The sequence below is a fragment of the Electrona antarctica genome (genome assembly GCF_951216825.1).
Source record: "Electrona antarctica genome assembly, chromosome: 11".
NCBI lineage: Eukaryota > Metazoa > Chordata > Actinopteri > Myctophiformes > Myctophidae > Electrona > Electrona antarctica.
The window spans coordinates 43,891,497-43,919,404 of record NC_136792.1 but is presented as its reverse complement, the minus strand read 5'-3'; the positions used below and the strand labels follow the sequence as shown (position 1 = coordinate 43,919,404).

The 27,908-nt window shown below is 42.3% G+C and overlaps 2 protein-coding genes across 3 annotated transcripts; both read left to right on the top strand.

Annotated features, from left to right (window-relative positions):
• The first annotated feature begins 124 nt into the window (after positions 1-124).
• rbm7 (RNA binding motif protein 7) lies at positions 125-6,729 on the top strand. Its single transcript, XM_079513526.1, has 5 exons — positions 125-305; positions 843-1,005; positions 3,745-3,805; positions 4,229-4,322; positions 5,636-6,729. Exons 1-5 carry the CDS (start codon positions 213-215, stop codon positions 6,080-6,082), a joined length of 858 nt encoding a protein of 285 aa, XP_079369652.1. The 5' UTR covers positions 125-212; the 3' UTR covers positions 6,083-6,729.
• A 3,593-nt stretch (positions 6,730-10,322) lies between these two features.
• barx2 (BARX homeobox 2) lies at positions 10,323-26,804 on the top strand. 2 transcript variants are annotated; one of them, XM_079513658.1, is made up of 4 exons: positions 10,323-10,784; positions 19,536-19,869; positions 24,511-24,595; positions 25,162-26,804. In XM_079513658.1, exons 1-4 carry the CDS (start codon positions 10,598-10,600, stop codon positions 25,468-25,470), a joined length of 915 nt encoding a protein of 304 aa, XP_079369784.1. In that variant the 5' UTR covers positions 10,323-10,597; the 3' UTR covers positions 25,471-26,804. The 2 variants fall into 2 exon arrangements, with proteins under 2 accessions (XP_079369784.1, XP_079369785.1); XM_079513659.1 differs by having other exon boundaries at positions 24,511-24,605; positions 25,162-25,335.
• Positions 26,805-27,908: the final 1,104 nt, after the last annotated feature.

Here is a 27,908-nt window from a genome sequence, read left to right as displayed (position 1 = left end):
GTAAGACTATGTTTGATCATAATTTGGATCAGTAGGTGGCGGTAATGCACCAAACGTTGGATGCCAACCGCCGTTAAACCAAAAGAAGAAGAAGATGGTTTACGGCAGCACGCCACCACTTTACGATAGTAGCGGCCCTCTGTATAAATTTGCGTGCATGTTTACATTTATTTTTTGCTTTTGCGAGGAGTAGAAGGACACTACTAGTCACGATGGGAATTGAAGAAGAGGCTAATCGAACTCTCTTCATCAGAAACCTCGACCAGAGAGTGACGGAAGAAATTTTATTCGAGCTGTTTTTACAGGTGACGTCGATTTGTGGCCAGCGCACTGATAGCGCAGCTAGGCTAACTCTTAAGCTAACTGCTAACGTCGGTGGTATTATTGAAAGCTACTCGATAAACGAGTCGGTTTCAGCGACAAGTTTGAATAAACATAGCATACGCCCTTATTATTATTTTAACTCTTGTGTGTACTATACGCCGTGGTAAAGCACTAACTAATGGTCCCAGGCTTCTGAGGCTTGTTCGAAGAAGAAACCATAACAACCATAGCTAACGTTGGCTCGCTGTAAGGCTTGTTATGCGAATCAGCAGCAGAACATTTGTGTTATATCTTACAGGGCACAATGTGTCCATCCATACGTCACATCGATGTAGCCTTGGCTTGGATCAAGAAGACTATCATAGCATGTATTGATTGTATCGAGTCTTACAAATGTCAAAATCGATCAAATGCATCTGCGGTGGTCTTGATCTGGTGTTTGTGTGGTATCTTAAACAGGCAGAGCTCGATCGTGTCTCCAAATCCATGCATTAGACGCGGCGTGTCTTATCTTGCAGGCGGGACCCCTCACCAAGACGAAAATCCCTAAAGACCAAGATGGGAAACAGAAAACATTCGGCTTTGCTGTTTATAAAGACGAGGACTCTGTGCCCTACGCCCTGAAGTTGCTGGATGGGATGTCTCTTTTTGGAAGAACTATGCACGTGCAACCTCGAAACGGTACGATCTATCCTAGCTCCAGTATGTTCCCTCAGTACTACGCTCATTCTGTAGCTCCGAGAATGAGCGTAGTGCTGAGGGAACAAACTGGGACTAGATCTATCCCTGATTCCCTATCAAGGTTAAAATAGTTTGGGATTTTGTCATAGTTTACTTTACATGCCCAGTAACAGTTAGTTACGGGGTTGTTAGTTTTTATTTGTTGTCACTTAGTTTTAGTTTCTTATTAGTGTTTTTCATACTTTGGGTCAATTGTCAGGTGCAGGATTCAAAAAGGTCAGAGTAGGTCAATTGTGTAATAAAAACTCAACAAAAGATACTTAGTAGATCAATTTGGATGTAATGGGGATTAGAAAGTGCACTGTATAAGTCAATTTCTTTTTTTTTAACCCCCTTGTCTCCCCAATGTAGTCGTTATGCCAATTAATTCCTCCCCGCAAACATTTCTATGTTGTCACTGCTGTTCCGAGTCTGAGACTGACTCACCTGCCAGTGAGGAGCCCCCATTGGGACAACGTAGAGCCTTCGTCTTACTCCTCCCGCCCAACACTCCCTTGCTGATTACGTGCAGTGCCAATTATCACCCTCCCTGGCCAGCTTCCTTTCACCGAACACGAGCCAATAACGGGCCATGTAGATGTTCGACAAATGCACCATGGTCAATTTGTCTGTCTCGAGAGAGAGGGTTAAAAATTAGGAGACGCTAGACTGGGGAGTGTTGGCAGGTAATAACAGAAAACGGGAAAGACACTAGCATAGAGCCCTTATAGCAGGTGTGCCCGGAAGGTAGATCATGATCTACCAGTAGATCACAAAGGCTGTGCAGGCCAGGTAGATCACATGACGTGCCCTAAAAATATATTAATTGTATAATTCAAATGTAAAAAAACTCACATCTGCCACATGAATTTAAGTGACTTGTTTTATTGACATCAGTTCGAACCCACAATTTTTTTTTCAAGAGTGTTGCACACAAACATCATTAGCATTACAAAGTTATAATTTATCTGAAAACACTATACCAATTCAATTTCCTCGCCCTCTATTTCCTATTCCAAGTGTGTTTGTCTTATATGTAACGACAGCACCACACAGCTCAGCAGTTGGAAAATATATTTTGTGTGTGGGTAGATCTTGTTTAGCTGGTCATTTTAAAAGTAGATCTCAAGTAAAAAAGTGAGGGGCGCTAATATATGAAAGTCTAACTCATGTTGATTAGGTGATGTAAAACAAACGGTGCCAACACAAACGTTAATGCCATTAACAATAAAGAGACGATATGACGTAAATTTTCCCTTCATTGTCAATGGCGTTTTTAAAACAAACATTGAACTAAAATCCAACATTAAACCTGTATATAGGAGGGGCTGGCGCCCCTCAAAAGTGTGGGCACCCCTGCCTTATAGAGCGTCGCAGTCCTGCCTCCTACCCTGGACAAGGAAATGAAACCCAATGCATTTTTCCCATAGACATTTCTTAAAGTATTTATTTAAAGACGGTTACGCCGCTGACAAAGCCAACTCGAGTCGTGACAACTCATGACAACACAAACAATATTTTGGACCAAACAAATAATTACAAAGAAGAAAAACAACAAAAAAGTGTTGTAACCTGCCGTTTTTTTCTTCTTTCTAATTATTTGTTTGGTCCAAAATATTGTTTGTGTTGTCATGAGTTGTCACGACTCGAGTTGGCTTTGTCCGCGGCGTAACCGTCTTTAAATAAATACTTTAAGAAATGTCTATGAGGAAAATGCATTGGGTTTCATTTCCTGGTCCAGGGTAGGAGGCGGGACTGCGACGCTCTATAGGGACTCTGCTCAACCATATGGGGTTTAAGTGGCTAAGCCTTGTATGGTTTTCCTCCAATCAGTGTTGTGGTTTTCCAATTTAGCTCCACAGATTACCTCCTTCACCATCACAAAACATTCTTCCTAACACATTCTGTGCTAGTTGATTCATTAATTTGTCCGCCACTGACACGTCTTTTCAGTGCAGGCCCTTATGTTTAGTAAATCTGTTTACATTGAGGTGGACGGAGGCAGACTTTTCACTTTGGTTAATTTCCCGTGTTATCGGTCGCCCAGCAACCTAGAGCTGAAATGACTGCTGGACTGAACATATGAAAACAAACGTTGAGTATGGGGCACATCATTTGACCGGTTACCAACTCGCAGCACCAATCGCAGCGCACATGTCAATTGTGTGCTCCATATGACTTTGTGCTCCCCAAAATAAGTTATCATAATGTTCAGTCCTGCAGTCATTTCTGGTGCTATTGCGCGAAGAGAATGTTGTCCGTGTAAGCTTGTGGAAAAGAGTTATAAATGCATGTTTTCTGCCAGAATGAATAAATAGAGGACAATATCTTACACTCAAGTTGCAGCAATTAATTGAGACAACTTTAAATGATTCTGCTTCCGAGGCAGGCATAGGAGTGATCTATGGCTGTGTATATGCAATACATGAAATGTATTTAATATCACAGCCATTCTGGGGCTAGTTTCAATTGAGATTTTTTTGGGGGGGCTTAAACAAAATAAATGTTTTTCAAACGTGTTGATCGTGTATTGTATGATCATGAGATGCATTATAAGACAATGGCTTTCTTAACTTGTGAGCGCCTCTAGGTGTACCACAAAGTACCCCCATTTGAGTAACATTGCTCTATGACAGTGTTACATTTAGTGGAATTGGTTGTTTATATACACTTATTTTCTTTTTATACATTTCATCACAGGAAGCACAGTGAATTCTCAGACTTCAAGCCCTGGAAACACTCCAAATCCACATGGCCAGTGGTAAGAATTCAGTGTATAAACACATTCTAAGTAATCTAAAATATAATGGGGGAATCTATTTGGGCGTAAGCCTCTTAAAACGTTTAATTTGTGTAGTGCTATCGTGGTGTGACAAGTGAAAAAGTTGCTCATTTACATCAATGATTGTATAGATGACTATTATTGGTATAGTTGGAAAGACATTAAATTACCATCGTTTTTCACAAATTATGTGGATTCGGCGGATGGATCAAATTATTTTTAATTCTTGAGATGACAAGTCTGACACCAATTTTGTGCAATTATGTTGCAATTATTATAATTTGTGCAAGCACTTTAAGTTGTGATTTATATTTGCATTCTTGGTGTTTGGAAATTAGGCTTTTGAAAGTTGCACTGTTTCCTCATAATTAATAATAATGCAAATGTAATCATTCCTTGCAGGTCACAAGGGCAGATGAATTCTCCACCCTATAGCCCTCAAATGCAAAGATCATCATCGTTTGGATCCCCTGATAGCATGCAAAAACAAGTCATGGTAATTCATATCTCCATTCTTACTGACACAGCAGCTTGAGGCAGTTTGTGGTTAACAGTTTGTGATTGTGACTTAATATTGAGGCTTATACATTGTTGTTGTTCACCTTTAATTAGCAACAATTAAAGGCTTTGTTTCATTCTTCGTTAGGGCAGTCCTTCATATTGGGACGGTGCGTTTGTTAGCGCTGGTTTTCTCTGCTGTTGTAGCCCATACATTGACTGTAGATTTTCCTGGACGTATCAGTAGGCAGAGATGCTATGCAAGACTAATTCATTGATAACCGTAGACCTACTGCGGGGGAAAATGAGAATCTATGGCACCCGGCCTACTACTTGTCCTCACATTGTTTTAATATTTGATTGCCGTTTACAGTATGTTGCAGAAATGTAATTCACGTAAAGCCTGATGACGGACTGAAATGAAACGCTATGTTGTTGACAAGGCTGTTTTACAGTTCAACTGTAAAATGATAAAGGGTAGATGGATAGATGGAAATCAGTCGCACAGCAGTTAAGGTTACAAACATACATGTAAGGATAAGAAAAGAAAGAAGTACTGTAGTATGCAGTAGAAACAAGGCAAAGGGTAAGACAATTCTGTCGTAATTCAGAATACTTCCTAATCGCAGCTGTGTGTGTGTGTGTGTGTGTGTGTGTGTGTGTGTGTGTGTGTGTGTGTGTGTGGAGACAGTGTGGTCATGTAAAGGTATGTTTGTTTTCTCTTTTTGAATTGAAGTGTGTGTGTGTGTGTGTGTGTGTGTGTGTGTGTGTGTGTGTGTGTGTGTGTGTGGTGGTGGTGGTGGTGGTGGTAAGGGTGGGTTCAATGAATCGATATGGCAATAATCATATCGTATCCCTTGCCGATAATCGTATTGTACCATATGAATAACGGCAGGACATGCTGTGTGTGTGTGTGATGTGGATTTAAAACATCAGAATCAGTTTCTGTCTGACGGTTGCGATATATGATTAAATCTTTTGCATTTCATCCATCAAAACATTACTTTTTTTCCTTGCTTTTTGTTTCAATGTTATCCACTAAGTTGTTCAAGTTGATTTGGAAACTTTAAAACTTCTGACAATATAGTTACATTGGCAATCGGTGGTCTAATAGCAGATCTACAAGCTCATAGCGCGCCACCGAGTGGCGCGCTACGAGCTTGTAGGTCTGCTATTTTTGAAAAATCGAAGAACGACTGACATAGAAACATAGCTTTTTCAGAAAACTGTCAAATGTAGAAGCCATTTTTAGAATCTGATCTCAGGTCAAAATGGGCTTAGTCTTGTTCCCATCTTTTCTCCCGTCTATAGATGAGCAACTTAATGTTGCAGATTCAGATGACCCAAATGCAGCAGCTGCAGGCGCAGAACGGGAGCCTGCTGGGACCTGCGCCCCAGCAGAGGCAACAGTTTGCCAGTGGTGGAGGCTACGGTGGTGGCAGCAGTAACGGAGGTGGAGGAGCTGGTCTACAACAGCATGACAGCGCCGACTCTTGGCAACGTTCTTCATCCCAGACCCAGACGAGTGGCGGCCACTACAGCAGAGGCCAGCGCTACGCCGACGAGCAGGCCTCCGGTGGTGGTGGTGGTGGTGGTGGTGGTGGTGGCGGTGGCGGGCGTCACGGTCATGGCGGTGGTGGTTACCATGACAACAAGGGCGGAAACAATTACCAGGGTAACAGAGGCAGCAGCAGCCGCCACCACGATGACCGAAGTGACAACCGAGGCTACCAAGACAGTAGACGGCGACGGTACTGAGGCATTATGAGATTAATTTGATTTTATTCTTCTTTTTTTTAATTTGATTTTTTTGAAAATGGGCCCTTGTTTCTCTTTTATAAACATGTACTTTGTTCTGGAAAATGAATGAAAGTAAGGGGGGGGAAATTCGACTTGGATTGTTTAAACCAATTTAAAAATACACATCTATGCCAGCGTGCCATCATTGTTTGCTTTTAAAGTGCTTTTAGTTTTGAATTCTTCAAATGTGAGTTTCTGGCAATGTATTGTTAAAAAAAAAACGATTGGTTCTGAAAGCAGTGACTACCCTGCTGCATAAAAAATATCACTGTTTTTGAAAAGATTCTTTGTATTTTAATTATTTATTTTTGAAAGCATTCAAATGTTTGTGAAAGAAATATGTTTAGGATGTTATGGTGATTTTTAATTTTTTTTCCACCAAAAATGAGAAACAAATGTATACTCTATTTCACCAGCAGAACGATATTGGAGCACATTCCTTAATTCTGTTTAGGCCGATACAATTTCTTTTTTTATAGGCTGTTTTGAGATACCATTGAGATTTATTTTTTTCTTTTCTGAACAGAGTTTTTTCCACACAATTGTAAAACGATCTGTTTTTAAATGAACATGTAATGTGTGTATATAAAGCTCCTTTCATTGGATTGTGTTTACTGATCTCTTTGTGACAGGGGGAAAAAAACATTGTTATTTTAACTCATTAAGACCTGGCGATCTGATGCTACAAATGTCTTCTAAATCCTAACACCTGTCAGTGGTTCTCAAACTTTTCCATGTCAAGGATAGGAGCAAAGATTTAAATGTTACTGTGAAAGAATATATTTTCATGTCATTCCACGATTTTTCTAAAATAGCAGATCTACAAGCTTGTATCTGCTATTTGTATAACAAAGTTTTAAATAATGGTTAAAAGGTGACACTGACACTGGTGACATCTTACAGTGGAACAGTCCTTTGGGCATATAGCAGGCCCCTTCTGTGCTGTGGTAAATTGTTTCTATTTGCACAGGAGTCGGGACAACTATAAGTAAGCTATATTGTATGTTGAGGGTACTTGCAGTTATGTCTGCCTCTATAAATGACCAGTGTGTAAGTAATATGCTTGTACAGCAGGGTTTGGTAATCTGCAGGTGGCGCCACATGCATCCCTTTATTGAATCAATTAAGATGATAAATATAACTGGGCCATATGATCAGCTATTGTACGTGATATTTCCATTTAGAATGCCAATCCAAATGTTGCAGCCACTGTGATTAATTAGGATACATGGCTTCTGGGTCTACTCTAATTACTATGTATCATGGCCAAACATGTATATTTTCTTATCTTATTTTTGGTCTTCACGGTAATTGCAGGGCCTTATGAGGGCCAGTTTTAGACTTGCGCAGGTTTTAGTTGACTTAAGATATTAGTAAAAACGATTGTGTCCCCGTTTAATTTGAGACTTGCCATATCATGTTACAATTAGCGGCTGTGCTCCGTGTCGCCTGCGCTTGAAATGAAGTCGCGGGCCAAATCTCTTAATGTCCACGTTGAGGTCATAATCTACCCACCCGAAAGTGCTTACAGGCCGCTAACAACAGCTCCCGTGGTGTATCAACATGCAGCATATCCCCAATAAAGCTGCCGGGTTCCAAAAGTAGAGGTGCATTTGCACCCTTCTCCACTAAGCTCTTTGTCTTGCCTGTAATCTACCCTGTCGTGTCAGATTCCACCCTGATACTCCGAAGTCGCCCTAATGAAGAGTATCCTGTGTTCTGTGTCGCGGGCCATTGGTAGTGTGCTACTAGGAAGACCCCCGGTTATTGCATGCGCTCCCGCTGGCAGCGCATAGCTGTTTTAATTGATTGATCTGCTTGGCGTCTCCAGCCCTGCAGCAGCCGGATTAGAAATCCCGCTCAGTAGCTGCTGCTGTGGACTTTTATAGAAGCGGAGTGTAGGCTACAAAAAACATCCACCAGGCACCCTTCCTTCTTCCAGTATAGGCGCACCAGCTCAGTGGCAAGAGACCCGCTCCCTCCGTTCCCGGAGCCTTGCACTCAGGTTGTTGGGTTCATGATCATGATTCATCGCGGTGCGCCGTATCCAAAGTTCCAAACACCTCTGCCTCCGCCCAGCAACACCGGCCGGCCCCTTCTCGTCCTACTGTCACCCCACCCGGCCGGCCACCCCTCAAAATGTGATCCGCATGCGGTAACACTCGCGGCGGCACTTGCTCTTCTCATCTTCTCCCGACCTTTGATCAACCAAGTACCAAACCCCTCCAAAACAGCCCAAGCTTTTCTATGCAGAGCTCCCATATTTCCTCCGCAATAATCCTTCACACTTTGAACTGCAGGCCAGGGCGACTATAATCTAGAGAGAGATATATAGGTCTCAAACGAGTTATATTTACTCCCAGACTGCTTGCTTGGGAAGAGATGGTAATCGTTTCTGCGCAGACCGGCATGTCAAAGTGAAAACTTGATCTATACCGTCTCTCTTTTAGGGCCAGGCATATTGCGGGGGTCTCTCGCAGATAGTCTACTAGTCGTCTCAATTAACATCCAATCAGCAATTATTGCGAAGACAACTTTGTCCATATATAGGCCTATGCCCTCCAGACGTAGATAAAGAAATATGTTTTCTAATGCTGAGCTCCTTTGAATTGAAATAAAAAAACATTTTCTCTAAAGGAATAATACAAAACATATAATTTTCACGGAAGGCTCGGAAAATAATATACAGTAGGCCTACAAAAGACAAGAGGCCAAGAAAATGTCTAAATAGATTTGTTTTCAACGAAAAAGCAGGTCTAGAGAATTATACTGAGTTGAAGATATATAGCTCCTGGCATTTTCTCACAGGCCCATGCACATATTGAGTATCCTACGTAATTTGACTAAGACTAATCCTAACATTTAGGTTTAAATGTTTTGTCGCTAATACATTTTTGAATTCCAAAGGTGAGTTGCAACTTGCGAGCCCCCGCTTTGTTCTACAATTTCTGTTTGTACAGTTTGGCTCAGCACCAAATAACGGAGGATGTGCGTTATATTCTTCTTTAAAATGCTTGCACACACATTTCTAGGATGTAGGCTAAAAGATTTCAAACAAAATAGAAATCGCGTCTTTAAATAGGCCTATATAGCCTAGTCTATAGGCTATTTAACATGTTTAACCCTTATGATGATAACTGTTTGTTAGGCCTATAACTATATGTTTCATTGTGCTATGGCTGTAGAAAGTAGCCTATATGCTACTTGAAGAAAAATCTCTCAACACAAAATGTAGGCTATTTAACTTTATATCAATTTAAAATGTATACGTTGTTTATTTGACTCACCAGTATAGTTTTACAATAGGAGTTGTGGGTTGCCTAATACCTGAATGACGTCAGTTTACTTGTCATGTGAAAAGGGGCGCTTAAATCCACCGTTTGCCTGAACATTGGCTAATAATCATTCTACCTGTTTGAAATTCGTTAAATTAAACAACGAATTAATTAGATAAAATGGTATATGGAATATATTTATACCGCAAACTACATATACGTCTAACACTGTTTATACTATTATATTAATGAGACTTTTAGGAAGGTATCTTCGTGCAGAAGCAGAACCAAAATATGGAAAAAGCAGGCAAGATAGAAATAGGCCTATACAAATAAATGATGTCCAATGTTGTTTATGATCAGACTACTCTACTCAAAAATGTGTTAGCCTACTTTTTCACGTGGCATTGGTCAGCTTTATTTGTATTAGGCTATACTATGACAATCAATCGCCATTATTAATTTTAATATGAACCAACATTGTTTAAATGGATGAATCAGCCCACCGGGCCAGAAGTTAAAATGACCTAACTTCATATCAACGACCAATCAATCGGTATATAGCATATAGATATTTGATTTGCGCATGGTTAGTTTATACTGTAAGGCAGGAGAGAGCTGGGTGAGAGAAAATGTGTGTGTGTGTGTGTGTGTGTGTGTGTGTGTGTGTGTGTGTGTGTGTGTGTGTGTGTGTGTGTGTGTGTGTGTGTGTGTGTGTGTGTGTGAGAGTGTGTGCGCGTGCGCGCGTGCGTGCTTGCGTGCGTGCGTGCGTGTGTGTGTGTGTGTGTGTGTGTGTGTGTGTGTGTGTGTGTGTGCGCGAGAGAGAGAGAGAGAGAGAGAGATGTGATTGACAAAGTCAGTAGTTAAGATGTGAAGCAGGGATGGTTTATATAGCGGTGGGTGTGAGCACATTGTAGTCACTTCATTACCACTGCAGCGCTGCGCGCAGCTCCACCGAGATATACAGTAGGCTACAGAAGAAGCTGCCGCGCACATCGGGAGAAAGAAAGACGAGCAAGATTATATATAAATTAAAATAAAAAGATAAACACGAATGAGCTCTAACAGTCACGCTCTTCCTAGAGTACGAACCAGTTGTAATTACACAATTCGATAACCAAACCATTTGGTGGTGCAGGCAGCCAGCCGCGAGAGTATAGGCTATAGAGCAGCTCAGCAGCGCACATAGCGGGAGATCATGCACTGTCAAGCCGAGTTGAGGCTCTCCTCCCCCGGGCAGTTTAAAGCAGCCAGGCGGCGCTACAAGACTTTCATGATCGACGAAATCCTCTCCAAGGAAACTTGTGATTACTTTGAGAAACTTTCTCTCTACTCGGTCTGCCCGTCGCTCATCGTCCGCCCGAAGCCTCTCCATTCATGTTCGGGTAAGAACATTACAACTTTATATAGCCTGCATTATATTAAAGCACTGTTTTTTTTCCAGAGTCAAATGCATTAGTCCTGTTGTTTGCTGATTACGAAGACAGGTTGTTTTTTGCTAAGCATACATGGGAAATTATGTCATGTAGTTTAATTTTGTTCTAATAACATAGCAGCCAATTCATATTTTATGAATGGGGAAATGAGTAGGCTAATGACACTTGCATGCGCTCTGTTATATAGCGTTGCGCGTGCAGAAAATGTTTTAGAAGTTTCGCTACCTTTCACACTTAAACATAAATAAATAGATAGCCTACATGCATAATGTTTGAACATTATTGAAGCTATTCACAACCATTTGGTTTATGCATGCCATGCATGCATATACCACCTATAGCCGAACCGTCCAGGAATCAAAAGTTGAAGACCGATTGCTTTGATATATCGGGAAAAGGCTTGTAAAAGTGTAGATCTATTCTATAAATTATGAAGAATATAGCCTATTAAACAAAACGTTTCCATGCAGGCACCTGTAACCCCATGTAACGTTGTGACTGACTGAGGCACCGACAGATGTGCATGCAATAGAAAAACAGTAGCCTAAATTGTTATTATGATGCGGCAATAATCTTGTGTTTGATGTAGCCTATAAATGATCGTTGGCATTTGCGCGCTGTGTCCAGATAAACAAACAGTAGGCCAGCCTAATTGCCAGACAATATAAAAGCATGCACGCGGCGGGCTATACGCAATTAGGCTATCCTTGTTAAAATGTAGCACGTGACAGGTGTATTCCCTGTATATCCATGTATTATCTGGTACAGCTATAGTACAATATCACAATATTGTCACAGGTTTATTGTTTCTATATTATTTGAGAGAAGCCACACATTACTGCATGGGTGAGTGCATGAGTGATGCCCCGCGGGTCTTTCCTGTGGGACTGTGCAGATGAATGATACATTGCTTTGACTTGTCAAGTTGTCAAGTTAGGCAACGGCCATTATAGGTCATTGACGATACAGATATTATCATCATCAACTATATGCAGAAGAAAGCCATTCTCGCCAAACGCGTTGCTGAAACCATTGGCTCGTTTGTTCTCATTCACTGCATGGATTAATATGAACGCTATAGTGCTAAACCCATATGCGGCCCACGTAGCCATATACTCTAATGACTTTAGCCTACTGCTGCCGCTTCGCATTCATTGAGGCATGCCGCGTGGTCGGGTCATGCCCCCCCCAGTGCTGCCTGGCTGTTAGTTATCATCCCTTGCACATTTCGGATACGAGGTCTGGATACAGGTGGATCATGTGATGTGGCATCAACCACGCGTTCATAACTGTTGCATAAAACAGTGTGTGTGTGTGTGTGTGTGTGTGTGTGTGTGTGTGTGTGTGTGTGTGGGGGGGGGGGGGGTGGTTGCAATTGCACAGAACCTGGTTGGTATTTCATGCGGTTCTGTAACATAATCTAGGTAACATAGCACAAATAAAGGTCCCAATATGAATACGAGCAAACGTAATCTTTATGCTATTTAGCACCATTTTTAGGGGTAAGGTAAGGCAAAAAACAAAAACATCCGTGTATTAACCGTGCTAAATGATTATGGTGATCAACATTCTGAGTTGAGACACTGTTTATGCCCACTGGCACTGCACTGAAATGTGGAATAAAGCTGTGGTTCATGGCCGTTTGATCAGCTAATTATACAGGCAGGCAGGTGTGTCATCATGATGGAGCTGCTCTCAAAGTTAGGCTACAATGACGTGGGCGATGGCATTACTCTTTTCTTTAATGGTTTAAGGATATGTAAATGTTTTGTATTTTGTTGAATTGGAGTAGTTGGGCATATAGTAGCCTAATTGATTAGGCGGTGCGGTAGGACAGGTCCAGTAGGCTATATATGCTTTAATCCCAATCATTTTCTGACGTGTCAAAGCAATCGTGTCATTTCCCCTCTTTCAGTATCGGCTAGTAGGCCTATATATTATAGCCAAAAACCAAAGTGCTCTTCAGTTCATCTTTTGTTTATTAATCCTAATCCACTTTATTGCCTCAACCAAAGTGTTATAACGGGAAATTCATAGGCTAGGTATATGTGCTATATGATTCAATACGAGTGCATCACGTCTAGGCCTAGGAGTAGGATATCACATGAAAAGTGCTTTTCTTTTCGTGTCATCCGCCGTGAGAATATGCTGGAGTTGCTCTGCCAATCATGAGAAACCCCTGCAGGCTGTGTTTTAACTTTTAAATTAACTATATAGGCCTACAGCAGAAATCCATTCACTGACAACAAACCAGTCGGCGCGGCACTATAGCCTATTATCTCAGTCAAATGAGTTTTAATATTCGATGCATTATAAGCATAACTGTGTAATTCTTGATGAAACCAGGATCGTGAGGCAACCATCGCAATCAAGTATATAACCATTACGATAATTGCTCTAAACTCTGAAATAATAGCCGCGTGCAATTTGATGACAACGATGGCCGGATAAAAATAGGGGGAAGCAATTGACTCACGTTGGACGGCAAGAGGGCACTATGAACTGGATTTGGCACCCCTCCCTTATACTCCCGGTCGGATGGATAGAGTAACCCGTCCCGGCATATCAGAGCACTGCGCCCACCACTTATTTGTAGCTGAGGGGGTGTGAGACACAGTATATTCCATAACTTCAATGGTTCGTAGGGCTCTTTATAGAAGCTGGCAGGCTTAAGGGCCCTGAGCCAAAGAGAGGCCTCTGTGTCGGCCCTCTGTCTCTACACAAACATACACACATCAGTGAAACTAACTAGTGAAACGTTGACTACTGTGTTGTTTCTGCTTAACGGGGCTGCGATAACCCCATACCACCAGCGGAGGCCGCTAAAAGACAGTGCTGCCAGGATATTATGACGTATAGCAGCCCTAAAGGGGTTCAGGTTAATGATAATTTGTTTGTTTGTTTGTTTTATGTAAAGGCCAGTCAAGCATAAATAATTATGATTGTCATAATCTTTCCTCTCAGTGCACGCACCATCACATCTATATGATAGCTCCCATGATTCAGGACAGTAGCATTCTTCATAGAATATGTTAGGCTACTAACCCTGCCAGGTTTTGAGTATTCTGTAGGCTATGTACTCATGCCTCAATAAACTTGGGATAAAAGCTTCCGTGAATACATTTTGTTTCATAGGCACTATGCTGTTCTCTTTAAACTAATGTACTACTTTGCCTATTATGTGACTAGTCTACCTTGTTCTTATGCTGCTCTCTCTTACGCCTAAATGGCATTAAGTCACTCTGAATGATATATACTAAATGCCTAAATTGTCATCGTTACTCTTGTGTTATTAAACAGACAGAGGCACATCCTTGTATGACTGATCTGTTATGTTCAGTGAGTAAAATATTTATAGTATAAATTAGGTGATTATTAGTGATTTCTGGTTTAGACCTGAACAGAGAGCATTGTAGTTGTCTATAGCAGTTGGTGATTAAAGGCATTGATGACCTTTTTGAAATCTGCAGCGGACAACAATGACTTATTTCTGCAGATGTGGACCACTTGAAAATTAACATTTTTATCAGAATCGATAAAAACACAAATGCTGATAATTCATTTAAAGACAAATTCATGGTCAGATTATCTTTATGAGTTGGTCAATTTTGGGGGGCCAAAAAGGACAATCTCCGATTTGTCTGTGTTTAACTGTCGGACATTTTGGGACATCCAGGAGTTGATGTCTGCAAGACAGGCCGATCAAGGCTCTGTGAAGTTGGGGATTTGATTGGCAGTCTATACATCTGCATATCAATGGATGTGGAGGTTATGCTTGCGGATAACGTGGCCCAGAGCAAGCGCATGAATCCAAAATAATAAAGTTCAGAGAATGGACCCCTGAGGGATATATACCACACGTAACAGGGGCAGACGAGGACGACCACAAAAGAAAAAGTTCTGTTGGCAAGGTACGAACAGAGTAGTTCTAGAGCTGCTGCATTCAGGCGAACCCTGCAGGTATGCAAGGCAAGGTCAGAGAGACTACCCTGGCTAGTAGCCCCAAATACCCCCATTTTGCTGTATGAGGGAGAGGGACTACCGTACTGTGGCTATAGTCAATCACCACTACTGAAGTCTTACGCCTTACAGGGAAGAAATGGAGGAGAGCTAAAAGTGTTTTAATCCAGCATAATCCACCACAGACAATAAAGCCTGCCATTAAATAGAAAGCTGGCTTGAGGAGGGTTGACTACAATTGTGTCAACATCACGCACACGTGTGCACACACCCACATACACAGGGTCTCTGCCACAAACGTGCACACAAATAGTAAATCGCGCATGCACTCGTGCATGCGGGGTGTACACTCCGTGAAGGATATTTCGACAACTAGCTGTCATCTCTATACCATTTCCACAGGGCCACGAGCATCAGCCCTTCTCCATCTGTGCATATACTAGGGATCAGATTTTAAAACTGTTTGTGCCTTAGGCTGATCTGGAATCCCACATGAAAACTCAGAGCGATCGGGTTTCATGTAAAATACTTATTTAACACTTAACAGGTAATGTAATGCCGTGTGGAACGGCACACAGCATCAGTCGGCAAGCATGTGCACGGGAGAAATATACTACTGCAACTACGTACTACACACAGAGTAATGTGTCCTTGACACTTTAATCTATCATACTGTTGAGAAGTGTTGTTTAGCTGCTCCAATCTGTCATATCCTCTAGGTGAAAGAGTCTAATTGAAGCAGAGAGAGAAGAATTAAGAGGCACTACTGGTTGCCCTGCATGCATATGCACCACTTGTTTTATACAGTTGGGTGCCACCGATATTGTCCCTTATTATTTGACCCATTTAGGCCTGACCTCAAAATTAAAAAAAAATCCTTCTAAATCCTCCAGTTTTCTGAAATAAATATTTTCACGATTTTTCAAAAATAGCAGACCTACAAGCTCGTAGCGCGCCACTCGGTGGCGCGCTATGAGCTTGTAGATCTGCTATTTTTAAATAGCTAAATTATAACATAATGTTTAAAACACCAAAAGGGGTTCCCGCCCAAAATGGGTTAACTGTCCTTTTGCGCAGATCACGCAAACCTCAGCAAAAAGAAAAGGACAATATCGATGGCCTCCAACTGTATGCACTTGTTTTATATGGCACGCCGTGGGTGCAGAGTGACAAAACAAAGTAAAAGCCATCTAATCGAACACATCTCAACCTTTCACCTCACAGTTTATACTCAAAACATTGCAAAACGTCACGTACAATTGTTATATTGTGTCCTGAATCATCCCTTTCTCAATAAACAGAAACTGAGAAAGACAAATAGTGAATGCTAACTTACAGTACAAAACAACAGGTGGTTACAGGGAATGCATTTTGCTGTGTTGATATCCAGTTGACACAACAAAAGTAATTCCAAGCCAGGCAAAGCCAGGCAAATTGCTGAGAATACATTTGCTAAAACATTTGGCAGTGCCTCTTTAAAAGAGAATCTCAGAATAATTTCTACACTTATGAAAATGATGCCACATATGTAAATGTGACTGGTTGTCCGTACTTGTGTCTTTAATTTGATAAGTTCACCAAAGCTTTGTATTTAAAAGGAATGCTTAACAAACCGTCTATTCTTGATCTATTCTTGGCAGGTATGCCTTTGGTAATGACTGCCATAAGCACTTGTGCCAGTCTCCGCATTCCGACTATGCTTATCAAGAGTATCACTGTGCATTTGCTTGGGGCAGGGTTGTGTCGCACTCCCGCTGTGGTACACAAACGGTTTATTTGTAGACTATTGACAGAACATTGGCACTTGTCAACAATGTATCAGATCTGGGCTTGGCTGAGAGACAGCTCGCCTGTCAGTGGAAAGTCACCACAAGGTTTGACATTTCCCTCGCACCCTTGACTCATTTCCTCTCTCTCTCACTTCTCTGTTTTTCTCTCTCTCTCTCTTTCTGAGTTAGCCGTCCAAAAGAGAGAAAAAAAAGTTGAGACAAATTCAAGCTCTTTGTTGACAAGAGACTTCCTGAGGAACGTGACAAGAACCTGAGATATGTTTTTGTTATTCAAGCTGACAGGGTGAATAGTTTATCCGGTTGTCCTAATGTCCCCTCAGTCTCACAAGTCTTAGACGAATGTGAGAATGCATTAGCGAACCAAGAAATGAATGAAAAAAAATATAAATGGTGATGCAGGTTCTATTTGCAGTACCAACTGGCCAACTGCAGCAACTGTCTTCCACCTGCACCGCCTTTAGACTGTCATCATGCTTTTGTCTCAATAGTCTGAACAAATTATGCAAAGGCCATCGGACTGCCGATTTTCCTTCAAAATGTCTCCAGATCCAAACTACATTTAAAACTGAATTTGAAAGGGAGGGAAAAAAATAAAGAGTGGGCGGGAAAAAGAAGACTTCATGTCCAGACCTGCTGCAAAAACAGCAGCACAGTCTTATGTTGGAAGATTAGTGATGAGCTCAGCACCCTTACCATGATGTCATGTTGAGCCCAAGGCAGTGTCTGGTGAGTGTGTGTGCATGCGTGCATGTGTGCGTGTGTGTGTGTGCGTGCGTGCGTGCGTGCGTGCGTGCGTGCGTGTGTGCCCAAGGGTATGACAGTGCCTGTGTTTGTGTGTTCGGTACTCATACAGAAGATGTATGTGTCTTTGCAAGGGCATGATCTACCCTCTTCTTAACCCTACAGTATGTACTGTATGCAAGTATTAGGCTATGCTTCAGTGAGAAATGGGACGATTGGAGCTTTTTATTTTAATAACAGGGTGCAAAGCACACCCTGACATAAATCATGTTTAAGTCACTTGAATATTTTCAACAGGAAAAAGTGTCATTGTAAGTGGCGCCACTACATTGGGCTTTGTGCTGAAAGTCTGACGTTTCTCTTCTTTTCCACCTGTTTTGTCCAGTTGGATTTAATACCTTATCTGTCACTTATCTGCCTTAAGCCATGAACATCATGAACTCATGTTCAGAAAAGTGCGTGTGTGCGTGCGTGCACGCGCGTGTGTGTGTGTGTGTGTGTGTGTGTGTGTGTGTGTGTGTGTGTGTGTGTGTGTGTGTGTGCGTGCGTGCGTGCGTGCGTGCGTGCGTGCGTGCGTGCGTGCGTGCGTGCGTGCGTGCGTGCGTGCGTGCGTGCGTGCGTGCGTGCGTGCGTGTTTTCATCTAATGTCTGAATGACATCACGTGTTGCATGCTGGCGTTCAGTGATGGTCTGATCATGTACATCTGCTCCAACACTACAGTAGCTTTGATCTGTCCTTATTATTACTTCCATGCCCCCCCCACCCCTCTCTCTCTCTGTATCCATCTCTTCTATAAGTCCTCATTGCTTCCTGTGTGTTAGTGACTTTTTTTCTTGTTCTTGTAGCTTTCATATTTGAAACATAAGGACCCCCCCTCCCCCCAGCAGTTCAATGCACACACAATCCTTACACATAAACACATGCTGCGCCGGCTGCGGGGCTACAGCAATGTGTCCCCTAGCTCTGCCACCACCCTCCCCCCATCCCCGCCAAGCACTAGACATTAGACAAGTGTTAGCCTACTTTTTATTGATTCTGGCGTCTCGACGCCTCTGTCTGCACTGATAAAGAGCGAGAATGTGTGTGTCTGTGTGTGTGTGTGTGTGTGTGTGTGTGTGTGTGTGTGTGTGTGTGTGTGTGTGTGTGTGTGTGTGTGTGCGCGCGCGTGTTTGTGTGTGTGAGAGAGAGCGTTTGACTGAGTTAACTGAGAGAGAGAGAGAAAGAGTTTAATTGTGGAAGCGTATGGTCTTTTAGTCCTTGGATTTATTACTGCCATCTGCATGTGTGTGTGTGTGTGTGTGTGTGTGTGTGTGTGTGTGTGTGTGTGTGTGTGTGTGTGTGTGTGTGTGTGTGTGTGTGTGTGTGTGTGTGTGTGTGTGGGGTGGGGGATTGTGTGTAACAAAGAGAATGTGTGCGCACACATGTGTGTGTGTGTGTGTGTGTGTGTGTGCGTGCGTGCGTGCGTGCGTGCGTGCGTGCGTGCGTGCGTGCGTGCGTGCGTGCGTGCGTGCGTGCGTGTGATAGGGATGACATGGGACTAGCGCTTTTCTTCCCTGTTGAGAAAATAATTATTCAACTTGTGAGTTCAAAGGAGCCGTGTAAAACACACACTGCGTCATGGGGATCATAGCCCTGGACATTGAAGAGGTCAGAAGGAAAACACTTTTCACGCTACAAACAGAGCAATTAAATGTGCTTCATCCAAGCAATTACTGATAGTCGATTGAGGCGTCGCCCAACCTGCGGAGAACACATAAAGCCCCCTAAAAACATAAAATGACATATTACTGAAGTATTTTATTCCAAAAAGAGATATCCTAAAAAACAACAAATGACATTCACATTTATAAAATTATTTTAGGACTAAATAAGCATCAGAACCGATGGTTATTCAATTATTATATTTGTCAAAGTTGAACTTCAATTATATATGAATTGTATTACATTATCTTCTCAATATACTACGAGTATGTGCGCTGTTTGTGAAACAAGCTTCTAAATATCTGAAACCCTTTACTTTTTGTACTAATTCTATTCTTTCCTGCCTTGATCTCCTTACCCCCCATGTCTTCTTCCCTTTCTTTATTTTCTTGGTAAAATAACACGATGGGAACTATGCACAAAACCGACACTTTTCTTACTTGTAAAACTGTGATGTGACAATAAATCTGATTCTTTCCTGCATGTGCCCTATGTTGCTGCTTGCAGGCTCCACGCTACGCGCCTACCCACTCCTCTCCGTCATCACGCGGCAGCCCCCCAACATACCCCCCCATCACCTCTCTCAGACCCAGAGCCAGGCCTTGTCCCCGGGTGGCGCCCGGTTGCCACAGCACCACCTGCCCCAGCAGCAGCACCCCCGGGGGACCTCCGAGCCGTCGCCCAGCCAGACGCCCGTCAGCATCAGCAGCGAGTCGGACACGGAGCACAGCACCCCCCGACTGAAGAAGCCGCGGCGCAGCCGCACCATCTTCACCGAGCTGCAGCTCATGGGCCTGGAGAAGAAGTTCCAGAAGCAGAAGTACCTCTCCACACCTGATAGGTCAGTATGGGAGCCAGAGGCTCACTTGGGGAAAATGGGGTGCTTGTTCTAACTTGATTGTTTATATTGTGTCCGTTGTACAGCACTTTGCAACATTGTTTCGAAAGGTGCTTTATAAATGAAATACTTACTTACTTTACTTACTTTTGATTGGGTTAGATTAGATGAGAGATTACATGCATTACAAAGAGTTTGACGCATAAGGTATTGCAAGGTTTGACCACGTTAGAGGTGCTTGACGTTAATACAATCATTCTGATAAAATGTTCTGTTATGATGTTGTATATGTTCCAGTTACACAAGACGTTTGACCAGTGGGTTGAAATTAAAGCCTAAATTAACCAATATTAATCAATATATCAATGTATCTAACAATTTTAAATGTGTGCACAAATATACAACAATGTCTGGTTGTCTGTAACTCTGGCGTGGAAAAGGTATTGAAAGGACGGTGTGAAAGAACACGCACAAACATACAAAATGCATTTGTTAAAGAGAGCTTACCCAACCATAACTTTTTGATTTATACTGTGGGGAATGTAATGTGAATTTGCCTTAGCCAGCCATTACCTCAGCGTACTAGCAGAGACAAGAGTAACGTTTTAACCCTCTGCCCTCGAACAGTAAAAAAAGAAGAAACAAAGAAACACTGCCTTATTCAAGAAAACAGGGACAGTGGCCAACACAAGCAAATAGAAATGTATTACATTGAGTCATTGCCAATCGTTTAATATATGTGCAGGTGTATATAAAATACAGTTAGCATTGTACAATAAGATGAGGTAATATCTGTGTCGTAGGTTTCATTCTCTGGGTCATTTTTGGGACCTGACATCAGGCCATAACACCTTTTTTCCATTTTTATTTTAGGCCTCACTTTTACATTTGGCCTGTGGGCCATATTTCCAGCATAACTCACTTTAATATCGAACAATAAACTTTGAAAACTTCCCCCCGTCCCTTGAGCAACAGGCAACCCAAACAGCTTATGTGCACCACTGCATCAAATACCGTAAACCTCACTGCCCTCCTTTCCTCCACTTTCATGGAGATGGAGATGAGATTAAATCATCACTGACATTACGGTAGTAACATTTTAAACCCACACACAAATTAAAGGACCACTTCACCACTTTTCAACATCTCTTCATATAATTGGTCCTCACTAATGTTCATGATAAAACACCACCATTTTTTCCTACTCAGTCTGTGTCTCATAGGAGGGCTTTGGGCAGTTCGGACACCCGTCCACCAGTGACATCATCATTAGGAAGATTTTTTTTTAAACAAGATTTGTTTTAAAATATATTTAGATTTGTATTATCGTGAGAATGATGGCTTCAACTTTTGCATTGCAACTTTTCAGGAAAAGAAAGCCTGCCGTTTCTATTAGCTTGGATTCACCATCGATGATGTCACTGGTGGACGGGTTTCTGAACTGCCCATAGCCTTCCTATGAGACAGAAAAAAATTGTGGTATTTTATCATGAACATTAGTTAGGACCAATTATAGGAAGAGAAGTTGAAAAGTGGTGAAGTGGTCCTTTAACTGACTGTATATTATACAGTATGTGAGCATGGCTTCTCATACAACAGGCACATATTCTAATAAATATTCAACACACACTGTCACCCTTAATATTATAGTGCATCTATGTTGAAATCAAATCACACCAGAAAATATTTTTAGACAATAATTGGGAAGAGTCATTTGCCATTCACCATAGGCCCTTTTTGAAACTAGCTCCGCTCCACTCGCCCTACACACTTTCACTCGGTTTGAGCATAGATTTATAAATAATAGAGATGGCATTTATGTAATGTGTATAAATATAATAAAGTAAGGATAAATATAATCATTCATCACCTGGTGCGATCTGCAACAACGCTGCCTGCTTCTAGTAACAGCAGCACTGCGGGGCCAGCGTGCCTGTCACTCAATATGTCCGTGCATGGCCACTCAATGCAAGTGGATGGGAGGGGAATCCCGGTGCCGTCTCTATTATTTATATATCTATGATCAAACCGAGTGGAAGTGTGTAGGGCGAGTGGCGAGGAGCTCGTTTCAAAAAGGGGGATAGAGTTATAGGGAGGACTGCCCACCCCCAGCTATTCATTTCAATGGAAGTTGCTCAGTGGCGTTTGAAGCTAACCTGACTCCGCCAGATGGGGCAGCAGAGAGTACACTGGGTTCCCCCCTCCTGCTCCCATCTGGGAACTCTCAGGCAGACTTGATGCCCGGCCACAAAACGGCCTGGCCAATCAGCAGCAGCTAGAGGCGGGATCAAGGCATACACTTGATCCTTGATCTCTCATACTCTCTGCTGCCCCATCTGGCGGAGTCAGGTTAGTTTGAAGCATGCACGGGCCATTACCATTATAACTGTCTCGAGCGAGCGGAAGCTGAGAGCGGGGTTCGGGGTTGACGCACATTACGCACATGGCGTCATTGAACGTCCGTCCACCTCCATGAACGTCCCGGAGCGTGCTGCAGTTCCAGCTTCAAGCTTCCTGCAGGCGGCAGCTTCACCGCTGGCCAGGTGTTCTGGGGGCGTGGTTACATGCCATTCCCCGGGGAAAACTCCCACGATGCAACATTCAATACATGGCTATGTGCTACGAGCCAGCAGTGGAAGACTTTGAGCCATGCTTCAGTCTCTTGAACAAAGTGCCCGAGGCAGAGGCACGACGTCAGTGATCGGTGATCAAAACCAAGCCAACACACCCCCCTCCATGCAGCCTGCGGTGCCATAACACAGCATCTTGTCAAAATATCTGATTCTGACGAGTTGTTGAGAACTAATTAAACCCCCCCCAGCTGTAAGGGTAGATGGGTATATAGATACTGTGATGTAGATAGAAGATACGATCTTTATTGTCCACAAGTGGAAATTTGTTTTGGAAAGCACAGCCTGAGAAAATCCCCCTCTCTCAAAACCCCACATCACAAGTGTGGTGTGCTCCCCACTTTTTGGTTTGTTGTGATCCAAAGCACAGACAACTTCAGATCACCTCCCAAAACCTCACCCACCACCACCCTGCTCCCTTCTCTTCTTCCCTCACTTGGCCTGGAACCTCTGCGGTCTGTGATTGAGATTGTGTACGAGAGGAACCCAAGAGCAAAAACAAACCAAAAAAAAAAGTTCCTGGTAAACCACAGCTTAGGAGATAAATGTAATGATTTATCTCCTCAAGCAATAATGATTTTTATGTGCATTCGGATTGTTATAATCAGGGCCATCATGATCGTCACCATCATCCTTATCATTGGGTATTTAGCGTTTATCTTGAATTCCATTCTGCTCGGCGTCTAAGTATTATGGAAGTCTTCTGACTTCTATACAGTGGAGCTGTTGCTGTAAGTGTGTGGTTTCCCTCCATAGAAGACTAATGACCATAAATAACCAGGGTGCTTTCCTCTACTGCAATTACTTTTCCTTGCCTCCAGTCTCCCTCTGCAGTGATAGACTGGGGAGGTTGTGACTGATGGACAGCTTGATTGCTGGTATTTCTGCCATAGTGCGTTTTGAAAACACAGTGCGTGAATGGGTGTATACAGTACGCTCGCTCACAGACAGATGTGCTCACATAATCGTGTGCACGCTTGTGCGTGAGCGGGCATGCACACACACACACACACACACACACACACACACACACACACACACACACGCATGTGCGCGCGGTTGGACGCACACACACACACACACACACACACACACACACACACACACACACACACACACACACACACACACACACACACACACACACACACACACACACTCACATCCCGTGAGTGGGCTCTGTTTTCGTGTCTGATCTCTGTTTCTCTGTCTGCACGTCTGTCTGTCTGTCTTCCTCTCTCTCTCTCCATCAAATGAAAGAGTAGTTCCTCTCGGAGGCTGAGGAGGATTGAGAGTTGGTGGACGAAAGACTTTGAAGGGAGGACAAACTGGCGGAAATCTCGTTTTAAAAACTTGATAAACCCCAATGCCTTTCCCCTCCACATCCCTTTCTTCATCTGTCCCTTCCTGAGCTATATCGTGTTACACGGCAACCAATAGCCATATTAGTCATGGACTTGTGCACATGTGGTGGATGCATCCAGGATCCCATGCAAACTCTCTGCGACTGTTGCTGGATCGCTGACTCCTTGGTGCAGTTACTTGTTTTCAACCTGGGGTTGCCCTTCAGCCGCAGGTGTACCGTGTCTGTCTGAGTCGAGAGGACCTCGAACTCTGGCTGCCAGTCAGTCAGGCGGCTTTGATGTGAGCAGCCATGGAAAGAGTTAAGAGTACTAACGAGAAAGCGTTGTTTGGTTGAGGTTTGCCCCAGGTGTGTAACGCCTGGTTGCATACTTGGCGGACAAATGTAATCATTTAACGTTGGAATACAATGTGTAGTAGAGTAATTAATAGTGTTCCCTGACAAACATGCGCCCTGTGTTTCTTTTTCTTTCTTTCTCTTTCTTTCTTTTAATTGTATTGTTTTGTTTGTGGGCTATGCATGGTTCCAAAAATAGGTAAGCAACATAATCATTTATTTCAGCTGAGAATAGGTGCAGGTTGAAGCAGTTCAATAGACATTGTATAAAATGTGCATTATGATCCGAGCTGTGTTTTGTCTTTGTGTGTGCAGGCTAGACCTGGCCCAGTCCCTGGGACTCACACAACTCCAGGTGAAGACATGGTACCAGAACAGACGTATGAAGTGGAAGAAAATGGTGAGAGAAAGTAAAGTCATTTGTTTTATTCTGCCCAGGCCAAAAAAATAAAAAAAGATTAATAATTCTATTAATAAGTCTATTGGTCCTGTCTTGCTGGATATCTAACGCGTAACTCTAATATTTGAGATTTAAAATACAAATACAATAGTGATTCTAGATCTTCAAAGATAGTGCTGCTTGACCAACATATTAAAATCATGTCACTCATAAGTCAATAGACAAAAACGAGGACGCAAGTTAAAGTAGAGGAAGAAAGAAGGTATGAGTGAAAGAGAGAGTGCAAGGGAAAGAATGAAGGAGGGAGGGATGCAAGAAGGGACCAGTGTAGGCTTTGACTGATGATAATGATAGCGAGCACAAACGCTTGTGTAGTTGGGTCAAAAGCTCAGAGAACAAAAAGTGACCTCAAATCGTTAACTCTTAAGATAAATGAGTGTAAAAGGAGCAGCCAAGAGCAATACGTCTTCTCTTAATTACTATAATAACCGGCGTTGCCTTTGACTGCTGCTGCCATTTATCACGAAGAGGTCCACTGAGACCACATGTGTGTCCCCTTTTTTCAGGTGCTGAAAGGAGGTCACGAGGCCCCCACCAAGCCCAAGGGGAGGCCTAAGAAGAACTCTATCCCCACCACGGAGGAGATCGAGGCAGAGGAGAGGAGACTGAGGTTGGAGGAGGAGGAGGAGATGAGGAGGGTCGCAGACGACGCAGTGCTGCTGCCTCACGGAGGAGAGGAACCTCAGTCAGAACCTCAGGACCTTAGCAGGGTTCCCCAAATAGTGACAGAGACCCACAGTCCCACTGGTGAAATGGAAAGCTCCGAGCAGGATTCTCCACTCCCGATGCAATCAGAATCTCATGCGGCAAGCTAAAGTAAACATGACACAGTCAGAGACTATTACTGCCAACAGGAAAACAGACACGTAGTGCCTCAGGATCACTGTAAAAATGTTCTGTCTGGTCTTCAGAACCATTTGTTTTGGGGGTTTTGACTGGAAGCTTTAGTGACGTTCAAGCTCAACTGATTGTAACTGATTACTTTTCAGCAGGTGCATTGCAAAGATATAAACACTTATAGGCCCTGTTTGCACTGATAAAAATGTGGCCTTTTAGAAACTAGATTTGAATGGATCTCCTGCCAAAGATGCACACAACATGTAATAAATATAGCATTGTTTGGTTTTGTGTGATATGGGAGTTACAATACCATACGTTGCCCCCCCTCCTAGAAACGGTTTCGCATGTGTCAAAATGTCCAAATGTGTCTTTGACTATAGTGTGGTGGGCCTAGTTATGTATATAGATCAAATCTCTGCCAAAAAGTACATTATTAAATAGTCATAGTGCCTTGTCTCAGAGGAAAAAGCTTTGCAAATGTGTTGAGAAAGTATAATGCAAATTAAATGCAAATATATTTTTACAGTGTTTCACATAATATTTGGAATACATGTGGTGTTTTTGGAAGCAAAGTCAAGTTTGATAAAGAAATGTTCCATGCTGTAGAATGCAATTGTTCAGCACAGCTGCTTTTGTCATTTTCCGTATCTCTCTGTAATTTACATTTTTAAAATGCTGTTTCACTTTTAAATGAGATTTCTGCCAAGCCAAGCACTGTATCATAATGTAGAAATATTATGTATAAAACACAAATGTTCGTTTAGGTTTAGGATATACTATATAATGTAAGATATTTTAAGTCGCTCTTTTAATTTTGATTTATGATCCGTAGGTAGGGGTTTGTCGGATGGTATATACCTGTACCTGTCCATTATCTATCTATTCTTTTGTCGTGGAGGGTTGATTGAGCTTAAGGAAGCCTCTTAAGCTGTCTAAGACTCTCAGAGGGAATAAATCATTGCCTGTGCCAAAGAAACATGGAAACTGCCAAACAGTAAAAATCCTTCAGAGGTTCTCAGCCTGCGGGCTTGCATGAATGCCCCCATGCTAATACGTTACACTCAGTCCTATAAAACTGTCCTCAAATTCCTGTCAACACTTTGAATTTTCCACATTAATCTCTAGTTGTTCCTTTTTTGACGATTTTGTAATTACAAAGGGTCTTTATAATTACTCGATATCATACAGATCTATTTTTGTTGTATCATCAAAAAAAAAAAGTGCAGTATTTTTCTGATGTAAATAGTGCTTGTTTGTTATTCTTGCTGACTGTTTTTTTTATTTAGTTTGTGTAAATGTGTCATTTGTACTAGGTTATATATATATATATATATATATATATATATATATATATATATATATGCGTGTTTGTGTTCTGTGTATTTAAAAACATTTAATAAAACATAAATAATTTCCATTTTACTTCGAGATTATTTCCATGCTAATCGCTCTGATTTAATAATGAAAGTCGTTTGGCCTGTTTCACAGCCACCCATGTGGCACTAAAATCTAATGCCATATCTTTACATCAGAAACAATCAGAAATGGCACTCAAGGCATGAGGGTAATATTTCAGACAACGCTTCTCAATGTATTCCAGCCTTTTGAAGAGTCTGTCGTAAATCACATTCAGCTAGGAGAACAAAGAGTCAGTCCTGTCATGTTTTGACATTCATCAACTCTATCTCTACAGCATATGAGCTGGCCTTCGGTGCACCTAAAGGCACTTCTGTGACCCTGAGTGAGTTACAGTCTAAAGAGTATTTTTAGTGCCTGATACCGGACACGGATGATTTCTAAAGCAAACTGTGCAGGTTAGCACTGAGTGAGGTACAGCATGCACTAACGCCTTGTGTAAACATTCTGAGCATGCTTTGTGAGCTTTAAAAAAAAAAAGCACAAGTCCCTGTGTGTATTGTTCTTGAAAGTATGGCGTTACAAGTCAGTTTCCAGTCTTGAGGAAGAAATTAAAGGGGTGGGGATTTTGATTGTGACACCAAATGGGTATGGGTATAGGAGCAGTGTTTGGCACAGTGCACTTTGCCTTTTGAAACAGTTTGAGCACCAAAAATAATTTCCATGTAAATAAACCTGCCATCAGCATTGACGGCCATGCTGGTTGCTACGTGCAGATGACAATACACATTCTTGCACTTGTCCTGACCAGCAATACGGCATAATTGTCTGCTGTAGGAACCTTGGATAAGGCCATTGGCCATCATTCCATCATTACGGCAGCAAGTACTTCTTAAAAACGAACATTAAAAAGAACAAAAAACAAATTCAACGTATTAACAGAAAACTTCTTCAAACTAATTTATACTACATCCTATAATAGCAAATAACCTCCAAGTACCACAGACGAAAAACAGTCTAAGTCCAAATTTCATTCTGACCCCTCCACGAAAAGGCC